The sequence below is a fragment of the Oculina patagonica genome, chromosome 1 (assembly GCF_052425735.1).
Source record: "Oculina patagonica isolate OP01 chromosome 1, crgOcupat, whole genome shotgun sequence".
Lineage (NCBI taxonomy): Eukaryota > Metazoa > Cnidaria > Anthozoa > Scleractinia > Oculinidae > Oculina > Oculina patagonica.
In genome coordinates, this window is record NC_135758.1 from 24556720 (window position 1) to 24578078 (window position 21359).

Consider the following 21359-nt stretch of genomic DNA (forward strand, 5'->3'; position numbering starts at 1 on the left):
AAATCATCTTTCAAGCTTATAACTACTCACTGATTCAAATTAAACTGAGGGTATCTATTACACGACGCTCTCTGCCTTGGTATTTAGAAAATTTGTTTTTTGTCATATCGTATTTATTCGACAAGGTGCCATATCGCTCATATAATTTTTTTAACGTTTTGATGCAGCGCTTATTCGTGGGCGGCATTAATTTCGGAGGAGTTGCTATTTAAAAGCAATTTTTGAATAAAACATTACCACTTCTGCTTCTGAAAGAGAACATATGTTAGTTTATAGCCAAACAAAAGTTTGTACTATTTAGCTTTGTCTTAAATAAGATTATATGGAACCGAATAAAAAGAGGAAAGTACAGTAGACTACCTCGTAGCTGTTTCAGTTCTTGACCCTCGAAAAGTTTTGATTAGGCTACAGCTGACTAAAATTCCCATGTTTTATGAGGGCAGGAATTTTTACATACAGAGTATGTTAGAAAGGTGAAAAAAATTAATAAATGATTTACTCACTTCACTTTACTCACTTTACTTCCTTTCCCCTCCCCCATTTGACCCATTTGAATACTATTTCCCTATAACGTTTTCTACCTTTTGATAACTGACCCGTCCCAAAAAACATTTCTCGCACAGGTTTTCATTATTTGGAAACTTCTGTCAGGGTGAACATGACAAGAACACTTTGCATTATCACGGTGGTGATACTTCTGGTGAGTAACTTTTAAACGTGGGCTAGACAACTGCTCTTTCCAAAAGCTCTATTCAGCCCCCTGGGGATTAGCCGACATGAAAAATAGATGACAATTAGATGTTTATTTTTTGATCATTCATCTCCGGAAAAATGAAACAACTAAAATATGACAGAACGACTTATAAGTGTATATGCAGCGAATTGCTTTAGGCAGCTTTATATTTTCCATAATTCCCTGTGCGGTCTAAAATGTTTTAGGTGTTAGTTTAAGCGGTTCAGAGAGGTGGGTTGAGAGTGTTAAGGATTACTTTTGCTCTTCTCCTTAACGGCACAAGTTACATTAAGGCGAGAATGAACGTGTCGAAACGTGCATTTGATTAACATTTCAGTGGCTTAAATAATTTTAATTTTTGAAACATCACCAGACAGTTAAACCAAAGCAATAGCTCCACAGGATCTGTCAGGGGACTGTTCGGTGTCCTTCTACTAATTTCTAACTTCAAATTGTAAAAAATTGAGAGAAATAAGAATATTGAAGATTTGATATAGAAACTAAAAATACCCCCACATCACCCAAAAAATTGCAAAACACCCCCAAACAAAGATTTATGGGATGGCATAGGGATTTTGCAGTGTCTGAAACGCGAACGAGATATTTCCAGTAGCATAATATTTTTAAAGTAATTTCAATACAAAGCAGCAAGGAATCTCTGCATTGTCGTTACGCATTACACTCAGTGGTTTTCCTTTTTATCTGCAAATTCAGGAACTCCAAATATGTGAGTACGTTAAAACAAACAATAAATCGTTATACTGTTGAAACAGATGATTACATTTTATATTCTGGCAGATCTTCAAATATCCTGATGCTTCAGGCCAGTGGCAAAAAGGTATGGAAAACATAACGTGGCAGTGCATTTCGTTTAAAGAATTTAGAGGGACGTTAGAATTTAAGGGAAGACGACAAAACTCTGTCAAATGAATAAACATTGGGTAATGTCGTGTGCGACTCTTGGAGAATCCCCCTAAAGTTTCCAGTCACGACCTTTGACAAAGCAGATCATGAATCACAGAGCACGTTCTCACGATCGTGAATCGTGAACACATCACGCTCCAACGTCCACCGCTATAACTAGCTGTTTTTTAAAAATGGAGTGTTAGCGCCCTTGCGTCTGAAATTAACTTGTTTGAAGTCGTGATTATTATTTTTTTACTGCACATTGAAATATGTTATATGTCTTAAGGTCGCGGGGAACACCTTACGCTCGTCACTATGCATTTATTACAGGCGTATGCACGAAGTGCAACGACTGACATCGACAACTTAACGAAATATTTATGACTGGATACAAGTATGAGTGCGTGCGCGTGATTTGATGTGTTCGCGTGTGGCACGGGTTGTGAACAAAATGATTACTCAAAAGGGATGTACGGGCTCTGAAAAATTTGCGAGGAGTTTATATTGCCACTGGCTGCAACCTCGTTCCCAGGGCTTTTCCCTTGGTAATTTGGAAAAGCCCTGGGAACGAGGTTGCACTGGCTGTTATTTTCTGCCCGTTTCTTTTACAATAAGAATTGAAAATAATGTTTATAGGAGGATGTCAAGATGAAGAGTTAGGAATGGGCAATGGGTATATACTTGACAAAGAGATCATTTCTTCCTCTGTACAAAATACCAGCACGCCAGCCAAGAATGCTCGATTGAACTACACTGCAGGATCATCATGGTGTGCAGCAGCAAATGACAGTAAGCCGCATCTACAGATTAACTTAGACAGGCTTTATATCATCTGTGCTGTGTCCACTCAGGGAAATTCCCAAAGAGAGCAGTGGGTAACGAGATACACGCTACAATCATCCAAAGATGGGACAACTTGGACAGACTATCAAGAAGCAGGAATAGTCACGGTCTGTTATTTTTTCTTCTTATGGTCGGTTTACAGTAGTAAGTAAGTGTAAATTTGCACTCAGGATTTGCTGTTTTATTCGAGGTCAAAATTATATTGTAGATATCAAAAAGCGCAGGGTCTACCAAATTCAAAACCTGGTCTCAAGGACCAGAGGTCTTTAGGTTTACCAGGGTAAACACAGCAAGCGTGGTATTCCGAATGACATACAAAAGGAACACTTATAAAGCCATATTTTTACAAGTAAAAGCTTGATGAGGAATCTATCAGTACAGTTAACCCTATTCTGACCGGGCTTTCTTTGGATCTTTTCAGACCGAGGGGAGAGGAACGGATTCCCCCCCTGCCTCCGTAACTTCCAGAATATATAAGTAGTCACAATGAAACTTGGAGGATATAGAGCATGTCCAAAAATTTATTTTGTGGTACACTTCACGTGGGACGATGACGTCACATCACGTGACAATTACATCATAATGTCAAAACAGCCGCCATCTTGGATCCGCCATCTTAGATTTCGATTTTTTTCCAAAACGTCAAATAACCGCCAAAAATTACTACAAGGCACTCAAAATAAAAAAAAAATTAAAAACCGTGCTAAAAAAAACGTAAAAAGGTGAAAATAATTTTATTAGTAGAAACACGAATATTTCAAATTTGGGAAAACATGCCTGTCAAAATGCCGTTGCCATGGTGACGTCAAGTTCCTGACACAACAACCTCTCCTACTAAATTATTTCCAAGTAAATTTTAGATAAATTCGCAAAGTTTGGCAGCGTTTGGTTGAATCTTGAAAAAGTTATAAGCGTTCAAAGTCAGCGCGGGCACTTTTCGTCTCCCGGTCTGGATAGGGTTAAGTTAAGGCATGACCGTAAATTGGGAGAAGTACCCAACTCAAAAAATAACTCTGCTGGTAGAATATGCCATTTGGTGGCTATCACCATTTCTTGTTATTCTATTTCTAGTTTTTAGTGTGCTTTGTACATAGATTCATTTTATTTTTCATGTTTTTATGTTTTTGAATATATAATAAATATTAACAGCGCTTTAGGATATTTATAGTTTCAGCGCTATAAATAGAGGATATTACATGGTTGCGCGGAGATTTCCAAGCAACCATGTAATATTCTGTTTATTATATAAACCTACTAATTACGATGTTTTTGACGATTTTCCGAAGATAGCCGACCATTTTCCGAAGATTTCCGAAAAATTGCAAAATGCTGTCCGAAGGTCGTACGAATGTTTCCGAACATTTTCCGGACTTTTCCGAACATTTTCGAAGATATCCGAAGATTGCCGAGGAAGATCCGAAGATGTTTCGACTTAATATCGATTTACCTTGGCTCATTCAGCATTGAAACAGGGCAAACTTGTCAGAAAATGTTTCGAAATCGATATCTTCACATGTGAAAAATATGATATCTTTCACATGTGAAGATATGATTTTTCTCAGCGAGAGAAATCCTGGTTATTCACTCTAGTTTATATAATAATGTATTTTATTATTTTATTTATTTATTTATTTTTTATATATAAAATTCTTTATAAAAAAATAGCACCCATCTACATTGAGCTACATTGCGTTGGTTCTTTTTTAACTCATGTTCAATTAAAATTATATTTGCAGAATTTCAAAGGGAATTTTGATGGAAACACTACAGTGAAACATCTTTTATGCAATGGCATTGTTGCTACACATTTGCGAATCATCACTCACGATCACCATGGCAACTGCTGCATGAGGGTGGAGATGTATGGATTCCCAGTGGGAATTGGTACGCTAATATTTTTTTACGTTTTTAATTTAAAAGAATAATAATGCACACACTAGACAAGAAATGAGAACTTTTCGCAGCACGAGGCCGAAGCCAGTATAACAAACAATACAAGTTCACTATTTGGTCAAATGCTGAACTCTAGAAACCTAGCCCCGTCGAATTCAATGAAGTGCCCAATACTGTCACAGTAAGTGTTATTAAAGCCACTATCTTACAACTTTACTCATTGCCGCTACCAATAAATGACGTACAAGTTTTTTAAGCATTTGCAATACATAGAAAACCGTCATAATTGCCATATTCAGTTGGCTATGATCTCCAACTATAAAGAGATTACTTCATGGTTTGTGAGAAAGATTAGATTTTTTGTGGCGCCCAAATTTTAAATAAGCGCCGCATTTGAGATACGGAAATTTAAATGAGCGCCGCGGCGCTTGTTCGGGTAAATATGGTAGATTCTCTTTGTAAATTTCGAAAAAAAAACTTATTGTGGCGGGAGGGGGGAGGGGGGGGGGGGTATGGGGTTGTACGTCCGAGGGTTAACATCGATTTTATTCACAGAAACTCAAGCAATGTTCCTTCGTAGCTGTTCAGAAGCGCTCTCAAACCGCTGCGAAAGTTTCAAATTTTAAACCTAGCTTTACGTCCGATTTAAGTTGATGCCTGGCATTAAGCCACTTTCCTTTGTATCTTGATTTCTCCTTTCGACATTAACCAAATCTTCAACATCCGTCGGTAAAGCCATGTTAGAATTTACGGGCAGGGGGGAGGGCAGGGGGGGGGAGGGGGTAAATTTTTATTTTTTTTTTTCGAAGAGATATATATTTTCTATTTTAACCTGAAGTCGGCGTGTTAAAGCCAGTTTAATTCACATAAAACAGTGGTTGCTTAGCACCTGATGAGTTCTAGTTAATAGTTAAGCGGATTATTTGTTGATATACATATTTGTATTATTTTTTTTTTTTCACTAAAAAACAATAAAAAACGTTCACTGGCTAAAAATATTGAAAACAATGAGCTTTCGGCTGTCGCTCTACAGCCTTCGACGGATAAAAAATTGAATACAAAATGGATAAAATATATACAAGAAAGGTGTGATAAAAATAAAATAATGAAAAACAAAAGCGAAGTAAAAATGTGCTAATTAAGAGGCTATTTTTTAAAAAGAATACAATATTGGCTTGGAATGGGCTTTGAGTTATTGTCAGCATGCTTAGTAGCAGAGGTGTGCCAAGCTTCCAAAGTTTTTCTAATACGAAAAGAGCCTTTGTCAATAACACTAGAGTTTTCAAAGTCTATGCGATGGTCGAATGACCACGCATGTTTCGCAATGTTTGAGCCATTCGCGCAGGTTTTCACATTCCTGATATGTTCTTTTTTGCGGGTTTCAAAACATCGGCCGGTTTCACCCACATAGCACCAATCACAGTCAGCACAAGGAATTTTGTACACCACATTCGGTTGTTGTTCGACTGGTGGTCTAAATTTAGGGGATGGGAATTCTTGTTGTAATGTCTTGTGGGGTTTATTAATAACTTGAATGTCGTGCTTTCGAAGAATCCTTGTTAGTGGTTGCGTGACACCATTGATGAATGGAAGTACAGCGTAAGTGTTGGAATGCTCCTGAGGCGCAGCCTATTTAAAAAACATATGGACAAGTTCTTCTGGTGAAGGGATGGCATGTGTTATTGGATTGGAGAATTTCTTCTTTAGGATGTTAGAAATAATATCGGACGGATAGTTGTTAGCTCGTAGGGCATCAGTGACGTGATTGATTTCAGTATTAATTTTTCCCTTGGGCTGTGTTAGGGAGTTTAGTTGCCCGGTGTAAGAGGGTCTCAGCTGTGCTAATCTTATGGCTTTTGTCATGGTGAGAATAAAAGTCTAAATATCTGTCGGTGTGGGTTGCTTTGCGATAAACATCGATGGTGATCGTGTTATCTTTGCGGGAAACCAAAGAATCTAGGAAAGCGATCTGTTGGTCAGATTCCTCTTCGATGGTGAATGAAATGTGTGGATCAATGGAGTTGAGAGTAGCATGGAAGGAGTTAACAGCATTTCTTTTGATGATGCAAAAACTGTCATCCACATAACTGTCATCCACATTTACTGCTGGGCACTGTACTGCGAATATCTGTCACAGTTAAACACCTGATAAGGAAAGCTTCTCCGCTTTGCTAAATTTTACAAATTCGACGGCGAGATTCTGGAAGCCGAGCAGAAAATGTTCGCGAGTTCTCGTCGTGTGCGCGGATTTGGCTACATGCCTGTTTCAGAAATGCTGGAGAAAATGCAAGAGAATGATCTATTTGATAAGTTTTCAGAGTTTCCTTACGTGGTTGATATCCGTGAGTGATACGTGCTACATCGTGTTCTGCAGAACGATCATTCAGTGCGTCCGTTCAGTGAATCCATGTACAAACAACTTGTACAAGGGAACCTGAGAGATCAGACAGAGAACACATCTGGACCATTTTTAACTCAGAACGAAAAAGCATACCAAGTCAGGAATGGAATAGGCACAGTTGTTTTAAGTTTATAATAAGCAAGAAAGAAAATACTAATATATACCTGTACACGTAGGGGCCAAACCACCCCCAAATGTTTCATCTAAAATTGGGTTTTTGGTGAGATTTTTAATAACTTTGTTGATGTTGATCGTCTGCTTGTGAAACTTGGTAGGTTAATATAAGACAACATGCCAATCATTTTGAAAGACTTGTATGTAGAACTTGTCACTATATGACGTCATATTTTTCTTAAAATTAAAGTTTGGAATTGTTCCAATTTTTCTACTGTTTAAAGTAAAGCGCGTCGAGAGAAGTTAAAACCGAAAACAGTATGTACATACGACAAATAATGAAAGAGATATGACATTTTGAAGTTGGAAAAATTAACAATCAATAAGTGGGATCTCCCCCCTTCGGTAATAAACCTACATTTGACTGCCTTTTTGTCTTAATAGTAGGGCAATTGACATTGTACATTGGTTGTATTAAATGTAGAAAGAAGGGGGCACAAGAAAATTATGAAAAAAAAATAATGATATTCCTGGAAGCAAAAAAAGCAGATTTGTGACGTAATAAAAGGTCACGTGACCAATAATTCCTTTGCCATATTATTGTCCTGGAGGCAAAAATGGAAAAATTAAAACCATACGATTTTTAGGGACAGTAAGAAGTCTTTTTTTACCAAAATTCCAGCTCAGCTAGGAAAAAACTTAAAAAAAGTACCAAGGATATTACTTTTACAAAGAAAGTATGGAAAACTATAGTTCCGGGGGGGGGGGGAACACTGATCTGTTTTTAACTGGCCATAACTCAGGAACAAAAAATCGTAGCGATGAACGGTATTCAGTGTTTTACTCCCTTTGATACCGACTTTCAGACTAGACACTTTTTAAATAACAATTTTAATTTTTCTTTACTGGTTTTTGTGACGTCATCGTTTGTGACGTCACTTTGTGCCATTTTAAGATATTCTTCAGCTTAAATTAATGTGGACATTAATTTGATTTATCACCACAAGTTTAGTAGTATAATGTTGAAAATAACCAAAATTAGGTTTCATGAAACATTTGGGGGGGGGGGGGGGGTGGTTTAAGAGCAAACAATACACCTGTGAAATGAAAAGCTAACAAGAAAGTGCTAAAGTTTTCCGATTCATTGTTTCCTATTGTGTACTGACTATTTCTAATACTATTTCTTCGGTATATTGTTTGTACTCAGCCAAAACATAAGGAATTTTGACAACAGGTATGAGATTGACATGATTCTCTTACTCTTATGCAATTTGACTTTATTGTTTAAGCCATACAACACAGGAGATGCTGAGAGCCTCTACTATAATATGCAAATTCCCTACTTATTAAAAGTTGTATCACTTTCTGTCATATCTAAAGTATCCAAAAAATTCCAAATTTGTCTGTGATGACTGCCCATATGAAATAAAAAAAAAAACAGATTGTGACAAAACTGTATTAGTGCATTTCCCTTTGACTAAATACCACTACTATCTAACTAACAAAAACTTCATAGAAAGGATAACCAACAAAATTTTCTAAGTTCTAGATAAGACTTGTTGCGCAGAATTATCACAGAATTCGGAAGAATGGAATGAACAATAAAAAATTTTCAAATGTTAAGCTTGTCTATATAAAACACAGGGAGAATTTTCAGCTAATTCTTAGAATTTTCATAAGACTTTTCACAACTAATAAAACCATATGACAACCAGGATTAATGCAGCTTAATGTATTGACAAATTAGTTTTGAGATTTTTGAAAATATTCCTTATGCAGAGAAAATTATGGTTCCAATAATAGCTATGACTAGTCATAAAGAGCACAAAATAGTTGTTACTAGACAGTCTTTAGTTGTCAACTACAATTACAAATTAGTAGGTAGTAGGCTTGGTGTATTTGAAGCCTTTGTATTGTGAGCTGTATATGTTGTAAGAGAGTTCTACTTGATTCTGAGTGTTCGTCAGGTCTATCATCGTCCGAAAATATCAATATAGGCTGGAATTTACACAATGATCGTACTGAAAACATAACCTATTTCAAAATATGTGTAAAGACATTCCCACTTTCCCTCTAAATTCAGCTTGTGGAAAGATATATCCAAACTCTCGACGTCAACTGTCAGCTGCATCCGCCATCTTGAATGGCAGACTTAGAAAATGTTGTATTAATTCTACAAATACAAGTTGTATAACGTCCAAACTTGATATTTAGTCTTGAATATACTACTCAAGAAGTAAGAAGTCTTAAAAGTTCCATAAATCGGCTGTATATCGATGCTTGCAAGAAATGTCGAATTTTTTCAAGACAATTCTTGTTTTCTGCCAGTCGCTTCGCAAAATAAGTTCGTCCTCCCTTGATGCCTTGCGCGCCGCTCAAAAAGCAAGTGAAGCGACTGGGTACGAGTCTGAGGTTCGTACGCGTCGCCATGGGTGATTTTGGGGACATCTCGATTGAAAAACTTTTCCATAAAGTGATCACCAGCTGGTAAGTCCAAAATTTCTACCCCCCCCCCCCCCCTTTTTATTTACGACAAATAACGTTGAAATGTTTTCATGTCACTGGCAGTTTTCTTGGTCAGTTTGTTTTAACTTTTTTGCTCTTCGATGAAAGTTTCAGTTTCTTCTTGGCTGTTCCTTTCGCTCTGTCCGGCACCAACTAGTTCGTAATTTAACGCTGTACCTTCACTGTTTTCCTAAAATTCAAGCTCGTCAGTGTAATACAATTTACTCTCTGAGTGTTCAACGTCACACGTTGTCTTAAGCGGCAGTAATTTTAAGAAAAAAAAACAACAATGTGGTCTTTGAAATACATTCTGTTTTGTTTCTAATTTGCATAATCCGAAATCGGCCCGTGGGCATTACGGGAGAATAATGCCCTTGCACTTACCAATCAGAGCGCTCGTTACATCGGCTACAAGCACTAGCCAAAGTTTCATATCTGAGGTTTGTTTATAAAAAGACACGTAGAATTGAATCTTATAGACTGATTTATTTGGAAAATATGAACCTTTCCAGGGTTACCTGATTAGGAGTTTCTCTTTTCCTCTGACAGTGAATCCGTGTACAAACAATCCATGCAAGAATGGAGCGACCTGTAAAGTAACTGGAGATGACACATACTCGTGCCAGTGCCCTGATGGGTTTGAAGGAGACAACTGTGAAACAAGTAAGATTTCCAAATTAGAAATAGCGGTTATGTCGTTTTTCACTCTAAGTATGTGAACAGCAAAACGGAGAACCTAACTCGTAAAGTGTCCTGATGGGTTTGAAGGAGACATCTGCGAGACAAGTAAGATTTCCAAATTTAATATGGCTTTCATGTGATTTTTCACTTGACAACAAAACTAAAAACAAACATCGGATCTGCTGATTATTCCATAGGGAATCCATGTCCACCTGGAAAAAAGACAGATAATGCTCAAGGCCGCTGTTGTGCTTTACCTTTTGTGTATGGAGGGGTGACGTACAATTCCTGTACCAAGGTCGATCATAATCAGTTGTGGTGTTCATTGACTGCTGTCTACGACTATGGACAATGGGCTAACTGCGGTAAGCTATGCTCTATTTATACGTTTATATTTCGTTTTTGCCAAACACAAAAAGAATGTCAGTATTATTGAATTTGTTTTATTGTAGATCTTTCGCAAATCAAAGCAAATTATTAAAGATAAAAAATGAATTGAAACCACGCGATTGTCCGTTTGCAGTAGAGACCATGCGAGTGTCTATTGTCACATTGCAACCTATCGAGACCTAGAAACTTAACGCCTTCTGGATCGGTTTGAAGCTTTATCCATGTTTCTGAACAGGCAATTAGGTCAATTTCGAGAGGAATGGAGTCCAAAATGCTACAACAATTATTGGATGCTATTACTGTAATTATATTCCTATTTCCATATGCATAAGAGTACTTTACCAATGTTATTTGCTCGGTGATCAGACAAACACATAATATGTAACAGTTGGAATATTTTGAACGAGAAAAATTACGCCGACTTCACAATGTAATAATAAATTAACATCCTTATATAGAACGGCAAGCTCGCCGCTGATCAACTGCGAGCTATCTCTGTCTGTATAAAGAAGGAACGAAAAACTCGCCGCTGATCAACGGCGAGCTATAAAATCTGTCGGTATAAAGAAGATTATATAATTATTCCTCGCGAAGCGAGGCCGAAGGCCGAGCGTAGCGGGGTGTATAATTTTGTCCCTCAAAGGGCTCAGGCGGGATGAAATCTCGTGTGGAGTTTACGGTCATATATATTTGTGAGCTTGGTGTGTGGCGGAAATGACGTCACACGGCCGCGCGCTGGTGGCCTAATGGTGTGAGGCGTCGAACTTGAAATCAGATCTTCGGGACTGAGGGCGGGGGTTCGAATCCGGCTAGGGTTTTTTTTTTATTAATTTTTTTTTGTGGTTCGAATCCTGAGCCTTTCATTTTTATCGCTTTTCTTTTCGTATTAAAATAACACTGATTTCCACATAATACTCCCTCAACGCCTATTCAGGCTACTTCATCGCCATCAGGGGCGCGCGGGCGGAGGGTTCGAATCCTCCTGCCGTTCGTTCTTCTTCTTTTTTTAATGTCCTCAAATAAATGTCCAAAATGCGACTATCCAATAATTTGTCGATGATTTTGAAAATAGCCTGCGCTTCTCAACGCTTTATACCTCTTTACGAACCAGAAAGAGTCGCCATCTTCAAAGCGGAGTAGACCCTGGGAACGAGGGTGACGCGGCCATGCTCGTTACTAGGCAACAATAACAAATCACCGGTTAAAACCGGAGCTTCGCGAGGCCCTGCGAGTCACGTATTACTAGTTGTAATATAATCTAGTGAGAATCGAGGAATAAAAAATATCAAATACCTATATAGACTAAATTTGATTTTGAGATCAGTAACAAATAATAGCAGCATGAACACATAACGTAGTTTGCACTGTTATTTTTTTACTTTTATTCTATAAGTTGATGAGTGTGCGTCATCGCCGTGTAAGAATGGAGCCAGTTGTAAGACGACTGAGGATGGTTACAGCTGTCAGCCATGTCCTGCAGGATGGAAGGGAAAAAATTGTGATGAAGGTGTGTTTACATATATACCGTAAAATTCCGGTTATAAGCCCCCCCGCTTATAAGCCCTCCCGGTTATAGGCCCATCTACCTGGAAACAAAAAAATACATCCGATTATAAGCCCCCCCGGATATAAGCCCCCCTCTGCCGGATGACAGTACTGAACAGTGCTAAATGTTGCTTTATTATGCGTTTTTAACTTAAAAACGTATTTCGATCAACACTCCCGTGGCTCTTTTCGAAACGTTTTTTTTATTCTGCTTATAAGCCCTCCCGGATATAAGCCCCTCCACTTATAAGCCCATCCAAAACCCCTTACGAAGTTGTATAAGCCCAGGGCTTATAACCGGAATTCTACGGTATATGTGTGTGACCCTCCACGGGAAAACAGTGAATAAGGTGAACGCACGCGAACGGCACGTTCGCACGTTTAAACAATAGATGCGTGTCTCAACACGGTAGCACCGTGTAAGTCACTTTCCTAATTAGTAGCAAAGCTATTGTTTTTCCTCGCACGCTAAGAACAAAGCAGCGTGTTAAGGCACGGTCATCATCGTAGTTCGATGACACGGTCTTCTTAACACGGTCATCCTGACACGGTCATCATAACACGATGACCGTGTCAACAAACGCTAACTTCCCCGGGGAAGTTAGGGTTACTTACCAGGGAAGCTTAGTTGTTTCCAATTCCATAAAAGAAAGCTCGGATATTCTGATATTTTACACCAGAAATTTCCCTTTTATTCACTTTGCTAGTCAAAACCACGGACGGTTTATTCGTGTACGGCGTAGCATGACTGATACGCGACCTTCTTTAGTTTCCAGGAATTTAAATTCTTGTTTTGAATATTCAAACCAGAATTTTCTGGTTGAAGTTTAGAAGTCAAGTCGTTCGAGCTTAAACAATTACTCATTCGTTAATGCTGTTCCAGGCATGAAACTTAAAACACGAAACAATTTTTTCGACCCCAGGATCCCTCGGTTGGATAACGACACCTTGTCATTTTCATGCTTCGCAAATTCGACCAAGTATAATTTCATTACATCTTGCAATTGCCGCGAAAACTTATTAGCGTTCGCAGCGCCGTTGCGAGTCAAAATTTGTCGACTTCGAGCAGTTCATCTTTGACTTAGTCTATCGAGCGAGGAAAAATCGCGAGCGAAAAACTAGAGGCCGTTTTTCGACCGTGACACTTAAGTAACTATGGAAACTAAACAAATGAACGCGCAAATCACTCATTCTGACTCCTCGAAAGTACGTGATAGCTGTTTGGAAACCGCACAGGGATAAACCGCCCAATTATTATTTTTTATCTTGTTTTCTTTATGCTTTGCATAAAGCAATGAAATAAGTGTGTTTCCTTGTTGTCTTTTCTACGTCAAAGCAAACGACGCTACAAAAAGCTGGGCATCATTTAGGTGAGAAAGGCAATGATATTTAGAGCAAAACAACGATTCTCCAGGCGATGTAATCTGGCTGGTAAGTTGAATGCAAGAAATCTGCCGTGTTAACAAGTCTAGCGTGTTAAGAAACCTACCGTGTTAACAAGTCGAGCGTGTTAAGAACTACCTTGTTAAGAAATCTACCGTGTTAAGAAGCTTAGCGTGTTAAGAAATCTACCGTGTTTACAATAACCGTGTCAATCTATTCTTGAACAAGTACGTTACTGCGCGAATTGGCTTAGAACGCCACAAGAAAGGGGAAAAAAAGAAATACAGCGCTGAAAGGTAGAGAAGAGAGAGGAGAAGAGAAAAAAAGACTGACATTCCCTTTAGTTTTTATATCATCGAGTTTGGAGAAAAAAAACGCGTTTCAGCAATTTGCGCTTAAAATGGTGAAAATTTCCTTGACCTGGTTTTGATAAATTCAGACATATATCTGTCTTGATTTAATAAAAGGTGTCTAAAGATTTTGACACAGCTCTAGTTCTAAAGACATATTTTTGCAAGAAGCTTTGCATGAATCGACTAGTTGTAGCTCATGTTCAACGTAAATTACTCTAATAAATCTCTTTATGAACCAAAAAGACTGCATTTACGGCATTTTGTTCAAATCATGAATTCTACCAATTTAATTAACTTGTTTACAACATGAAATAACATCAAATGAAAACAAATTTTTAAAGCGCCGGAGCGAGAGATGGACTAAAGCTTTCTAAATCCATGCACGGTCTAAAATGAACTATCAGAAAGCATTTTACATCGACGATCGCTTCATTTTCAACGAATTCGGGATTAAAATAACTAAATAATTCATGACTCAGCGAGACCATTCGGTCATAGTTCATGTCAATTCACGGCCGGAAACCCCGCATATCGAATTGCTGCTGACTATCGAATCACAGGCCGCTCTGATTGCTAGCTTAGCCAAACGGCAAAATAATCATCAAATGAAGAGAATTCTACTCACATAAGGGTTTGAAGTGATTTCCTTTCGACCATCAGCTGCGCTCTTTGCAACCTTTCCATCTTATTCACAATGTAATACCCCGGATGTGGAAAAAATCGTTATAAAGGGAACCAATACCCCCGGACATTACAACAGAATTTTTCTAAGTCTCCAGCCAAGGAAGAGTTCAAGCCGAATATCGCCATGACCGCCTTCAAATCAGCCCTAAAGTCTAGTTCCGAGTCCTAGTTGATGTGGCTGAAGACCGTTGCCGTCTAAAGCAAGCACAACGCTATTTGTACCTAGCAAAACTGTACCGAGTCAAGAGTTCAACCCGTTAAAGCTTTGTTCTAAGGTACAATAACAGCCGACGCAAAACTTGCAAATCGTTAGACTTCCACCTTCATAGGACTTAATGATGTCCTCCGGCAAACTTCCTTTAGACAGCAAAATGAAAAACTAGATCACCTCTGTTCTACAAGTCAGCGCGCGCCATTAGAATTCAAAATTCGGTAGATATGGCGAGTTGGAGCCTGGGTAAACTAACCAAAAGTAAATGGAAGGGCGGGGGGGGGGGGGGGGGGGGTAGGTAGGTAGGTAGGTAGAAGGGATAAAAGCCATGAGTATAAAATTGAAAGCACTTCATTTCCACTGAAAGTAAGCCAAATAATCTCCCATGTCCTTAAAAGAAAAAAAAAAAAAAAAAAAAATCTCAACCCCATTCAATTTTCTTGACAGCCAGACTGTAGCCACCTTTTATTAAATCAAGACAGAATTTGTGGACAAGAATATGTTCTGTTCGCCCTAACGCTCCTCTGAAGCTCACTTCAACCCAAAATAGACCACAAATTGAACGTTAAATCCATCGAATTGGAAAAGAATGGATTCAAAGAGCCATATTTGAGGACTAATGAATTAGCTCCAGTGAAGTCTCCTTGAAAAAGCTCTAATCTATGAGACTTCACTGAGAAGAAAAAGACACACACACATAATATAACCTTTAAACCTTACAGTAAACAAGAATATCAGCTAATTTTGACATTGGGACGGGCACACGAGAGTGAAATCACTACTTTGTTGGAATACTTGATCCAAAATTTGCCTTAACTCGCATTTCCTTTGAGCAATCTGTCTTGATTTAATAAAAGGTGTCTAAAGATTTTGACACAGCTCTAGTTCTAAAGACATATTTTTGCAAGAAGCTTTGCATGAATCGACTAGTTGTAGCTCATGTTCAACGTAAATTACTCTAATAAATCTCTTTATGAACCAAAAAGACTGCATTTACGGCATTTTGTTCAAATCATGAATTCTACCAATTTAATTAACTTGTTTACAACATGAAATAACATCAAATGAAAACAAATTTTTAAAGCGCCGGAGCGAGAGATGGACTAAAGCTTTCTAAATCCATGCACGGTCTAAAATGAACTATCAGAAAGCATTTTACATCGACGATCGCTTCATTTTCAACGAATTCGGGATTAAAATAACTAAATAATTCATGACTCAGCGAGACCATTCGGTCATAGTTCATGTCAATTCACGGCCGGAAACCCCGCATATCGAATTGCTGCTGACTATCGAATCACAGGCCGCTCTGATTGCTAGCTTAGCCAAACGGCAAAATAATCATCAAATGAAGAGAATTCTACTCACATAAGGGTTTGAAGTGATTTCCTTTCGACCATCAGCTGCGCTCTTTGCAACCTTTCCATCTTATTCACAATGTAATACCCCGGATGTGGAAAAAATCGTTATAAAGGGAACCAATACCCCCGGACATTACAACAGAATTTTTCTAAGTCTCCAGCCAAGGAAGAGTTCAAGCCGAATATCGCCATGACCGCCTTCAAATCAGCCCTAAAGTCTAGTTCCGAGTCCTAGTTGATGTGGCTGAAGACCGTTGCCGTCTAAAGCAAGCACAACGCTATTTGTACCTAGCAAAACTGTACCGAGTCAAGAGTTCAACCCGTTAAAGCTTTGTTCTAAGGTACAATAACAGCCGACGCAAAACTTGCAAATCGTTAGACTTCCACCTTCATAGGACTTAATGATGTCCTCCGGCAAACTTCCTTTAGACAGCAAAATGAAAAACTAGATCACCTCTGTTCTACAAGTCAGCGCGCGCCATTAGAATTCAAAATTCGGTAGATATGGCGAGTTGGAGCCTGGGTAAACTAACCAAAAGTAAATGGAAGGGCGGGGGGGGGGGGGGGGTAGGTAGGTAGGTAGGTAGAAGGGATAAAAGCCATGAGTATAAAATTGAAAGCACTTCATTTCCACTGAAAGTAAGCCAAATAATCTCCCATGTCCTTAAAAGAAAAAAAAAAAAAAAAAAAAATCTCAACCCCATTCAATTTTCTTGACAGCCAGACTGTAGCCACCTTTTATTAAATCAAGACAGAATTTGTGGACAAGAATATGTTCTGTTCGCCCTAACGCTCCTCTGAAGCTCACTTCAACCCAAAATAGACCACAAATTGAACGTTAAATCCATCGAATTGGAAAAGAATGGATTCAAAGAGCCATATTTGAGGACTAATGAATTAGCTCCAGTGAAGTCTCCTTGAAAAAGCTCTAATCTATGAGACTTCACTGAGAAGAAAAAGACACACACACATAATATAACCTTTAAACCTTACAGTAAACAAGAATATCAGCTAATTTTGACATTGGGACGGGCACACGAGAGTGAAATCACTACTTTGTTGGAATACTTGATCCAAAATTTGCCTTAACTCGCATTTCCTTTGAGCAATCTGTCTTGATTTAATAAAAGGTGTCTAAAGATTTTGACACAGCTCTAGTTCTAAAGACATATTTTTGCAAGAAGCTTTGCATGAATCGACTAGTTGTAGCTCATGTTCAACGTAAATTACTCTAATAAATCTCTTTATGAACCAAAAAGACTGCATTTACGGCATTTTGTTCAAATCATGAATTCTACCAATTTAATTAACTTGTTTACAACATGAAATAACATCAAATGAAAACAAATTTTTAAAGCGCCGGAGCGAGAGATGGACTAAAGCTTTCTAAATCCATGCACGGTCTAAAATGAACTATCAGAAAGCATTTTACATCGACGATCGCTTCATTTTCAACGAATTCGGGATTAAAATAACTAAATAATTCATGACTCAGCGAGACCATTCGGTCATAGTTCATGTCAATTCACGGCCGGAAACCCCGCATATCGAATTGCTGCTGACTATCGAATCACAGGCCGCTCTGATTGCTAGCTTAGCCAAACGGCAAAATAATCATCAAATGAAGAGAATTCTACTCACATAAGGGTTTGAAGTGATTTCCTTTCGACCATCAGCTGCGCTCTTTGCAACCTTTCCATCTTATTCACAATGTAATACCCCGGATGTGGAAAAAATCGTTATAAAGGGAACCAATACCCCCGGACATTACAACAGAATTTTTCTAAGTCTCCAGCCAAGGAAGAGTTCAAGCCGAATATCGCCATGACCGCCTTCAAATCAGCCCTAAAGTCTAGTTCCGAGTCCTAGTTGATGTGGCTGAAGACCGTTGCCGTCTAAAGCAAGCACAACGCTATTTGTACCTAGCAAAACTGTACCGAGTCAAGAGTTCAACCCGTTAAAGCTTTGTTCTAAGGTACAATAACAGCCGACGCAAAACTTGCAAATCGTTAGACTTCCACCTTCATAGGACTTAATGATGTCCTCCGGCAAACTTCCTTTAGACAGCAAAATGAAAAACTAGATCACCTCTGTTCTACAAGTCAGCGCGCGCCATTAGAATTCAAAATTCGGTAGATATGGCGAGTTGGAGCCTGGGTAAACTAACCAAAAGTAAATGGAAGGGCGGGGGGGGGGGGGGGTAGGTAGGTAGGTAGGTAGAAGGGATAAAAGCCATGAGTATAAAATTGAAAGCACTTCATTTCCACTGAAAGTAAGCCAAATAATCTCCCATGTCCTTAAAAGAAAAAAAAAAAAAAAAAAATCTCAACCCCATTCAATTTTCTTGACAGCCAGACTGTAGCCACCTTTTATTAAATCAAGACAGAATTTGTGGACAAGAATATGTTCTGTTCGCCCTAACGCTCCTCTGAAGCTCACTTCAACCCAAAATAGACCACAAATTGAACGTTAAATCCATCGAATTGGAAAAGAATGGATTCAAAGAGCCATATTTGAGGACTAATGAATTAGCTCCAGTGAAGTCTCCTTGAAAAAGCTCTAATCTATGAGACTTCACTGAGAAGAAAAAGACACACACACATAATATAACCTTTAAACCTTACAGTAAACAAGAATATCAGCTAATTTTGACATTGGGACGGGCACACGAGAGTGAAATCACTACTTTGTTGGAATACTTGATCCAAAATTTGCCTTAACTCGCATTTCCTTTGAGCAATCTGTCTTGATTTAATAAAAGGTGTCTAAAGATTTTGACACAGCTCTAGTTCTAAAGACATATTTTTGCAAGAAGCTTTGCATGAATCGACTAGTTGTAGCTCATGTTCAACGTAAATTACTCTAATAAATCTCTTTATGAACCAAAAAGACTGCATTTACGGCATTTTGTTCAAATCATGAATTCTACCAATTTAATTAACTTGTTTACAACATGAAATAACATCAAATGAAAACAAATTTTTAAAGCGCCGGAGCGAGAGATGGACTAAAGCTTTCTAAATCCATGCACGGTCTAAAATGAACTATCAGAAAGCATTTTACATCGACGATCGCTTCATTTTCAACGAATTCGGGATTAAAATAACTAAATAATTCATGACTCAGCGAGACCATTCGGTCATAGTTCATGTCAATTCACGGCCGGAAACCCCGCATATCGAATTGCTGCTGACTATCGAATCACAGGCCGCTCTGATTGCTAGCTTAGCCAAACGGCAAAATAATCATCAAATGAAGAGAATTCTACTCACATAAGGGTTTGAAGTGATTTCCTTTCGACCATCAGCTGCGCTCTTTGCAACCTTTCCATCTTATTCACAATGTAATACCCCGGATGTGGAAAAAATCGTTATAAAGGGAACCAATACCCCCGGACATTACAACAGAATTTTTCTAAGTCTCCAGCCAAGGAAGAGTTCAAGCCGAATATCGCCATGACCGCCTTCAAATCAGCCCTAAAGTCTAGTTCCGAGTCCTAGTTGATGTGGCTGAAGACCGTTGCCGTCTAAAGCAAGCACAACGCTATTTGTACCTAGCAAAACTGTACCGAGTCAAGAGTTCAACCCGTTAAAGCTTTGTTCTAAGGTACAATAACAGCCGACGCAAAACTTGCAAATCGTTAGACTTCCACCTTCATAGGACTTAATGATGTCCTCCGGCAAACTTCCTTTAGACAGCAAAATGAAAAACTAGATCACCTCTGTTCTACAAGTCAGCGCGCGCCATTAGAATTCAAAATTCGGTAGATATGGCGAGTTGGAGCCTGGGTAAACTAACCAAAAGTAAATGGAAGGGCGGGGGGGGGGGGGGGGGGGTAGGTAGGTAGGTAGGTAGAAGGGATAAAAGCCATGAGTATAAAATTGAAAGCACTTCATTTCCACTGAAAGTAAGCCAAATAATCTCCCATGTCCTTAAAAGAAAAAAAAAAAAAAAAAAAAATCTCAACCCCATTCAATTTTCTTGACAGCCAGACTGTAGCCACCTTTTATTAAATCAAGACAGAATTTGTGGACAAGAATATGTTCTGTTCGCCCTAACGCTCCTCTGAAGCTCACTTCAACCCAAAATAGACCACAAATTGAACGTTAAATCCATCGAATTGGAAAAGAATGGATTCAAAGAGCCATATTTGAGGACTAATGAATTAGCTCCAGTGAAGTCTCCTTGAAAAAGCTCTAATCTATGAGACTTCACTGAGAAGAAAAAGACACACACACATAATATAACCTTTAAACCTTACAGTAAACAAGAATATCAGCTAATTTTGACATTGGGACGGGCACACGAGAGTGAAATCACTACTTTGTTGGAATACTTGATCCAAAATTTGCCTTAACTCGCATTTCCTTTGAGCAATCTGTCTTGATTTAATAAAAGGTGTCTAAAGATTTTGACACAGCTCTAGTTCTAAAGACATATTTTTGCAAGAAGCTTTGCATGAATCGACTAGTTGTAGCTCATGTTCAACGTAAATTACTCTAATAAATCTCTTTATGAACCAAAAAGACTGCATTTACGGCATTTTGTTCAAATCATGAATTCTACCAATTTAATTAACTTGTTTACAACATGAAATAACATCAAATGAAAACAAATTTTTAAAGCGCCGGAGCGAGAGATGGACTAAAGCTTTCTAAATCCATGCACGGTCTAAAATGAACTATCAGAAAGCATTTTACATCGACGATCGCTTCATTTTCAACGAATTCGGGATTAAAATAACTAAATAATTCATGACTCAGCGAGACCATTCGGTCATAGTTCATGTCAATTCACGGCCGGAAACCCCGCATATCGAATTGCTGCTGACTATCGAATCACAGGCCGCTCTGATTGCTAGCTTAGCCAAACGGCAAAATAATCATCAAATGAAGAGAATTCTACTCACATAAGGGTTTGAAGTGATTTCCTTTCGACCATCAGCTGCGCTCTTTGCAACCTTTCCATCTTATTCACAATGTAATACCCCGGATGTGGAAAAAATCGTTATAAAGGGAACCAATACCCCCGGACATTACAACAGAATTTTTCTAAGTCTCCAGCCAAGGAAGAGTTCAAGCCGAATATCGCCATGACCGCCTTCAAATCAGCCCTAAAGTCTAGTTCCGAGTCCTAGTTGATGTGGCTGAAGACCGTTGCCGTCTAAAGCAAGCACAACGCTATTTGTACCTAGCAAAACTGTACCGAGTCAAGAGTTCAACCCGTTAAAGCTTTGTTCTAAGGTACAATAACAGCCGACGCAAAACTTGCAAATCGTTAGACTTCCACCTTCATAGGACTTAATGATGTCCTCCGGCAAACTTCCTTTAGACAGCAAAATGAAAAACTAGATCAC

General features: G+C 38.6%; 3 protein-coding genes across 3 annotated transcripts in view; 2 read left to right on the forward strand and 1 right to left on the reverse strand.

Moving 5' to 3' along the window:
- Positions 1–21359, reverse strand: part of LOC144642197 (uncharacterized) — a 210725-nt gene that overhangs the window by 58525 nt on the left and 130841 nt on the right. The gene's annotated exons all lie outside the window — the stretch shown is intronic.
- The window catches only part of LOC144642321 (uncharacterized), a 132611-nt gene that overhangs the window by 36489 nt on the left and 74763 nt on the right, over positions 1–21359 (forward strand). The gene's annotated exons all lie outside the window — the stretch shown is intronic.
- Positions 628–11973, forward strand: LOC144643645 (retinoschisin-like). Its single transcript, XM_078502965.1, has 6 exons — positions 628–700; positions 1532–1571; positions 2276–2589; positions 4219–4366; positions 9945–10441; positions 11860–11973. Exons 1-5 carry the CDS (start codon positions 659–661, stop codon positions 10112–10114), a joined length of 714 nt encoding a protein of 237 aa, XP_078359091.1. The 5' UTR covers positions 628–658; the 3' UTR covers positions 10115–10441; positions 11860–11973.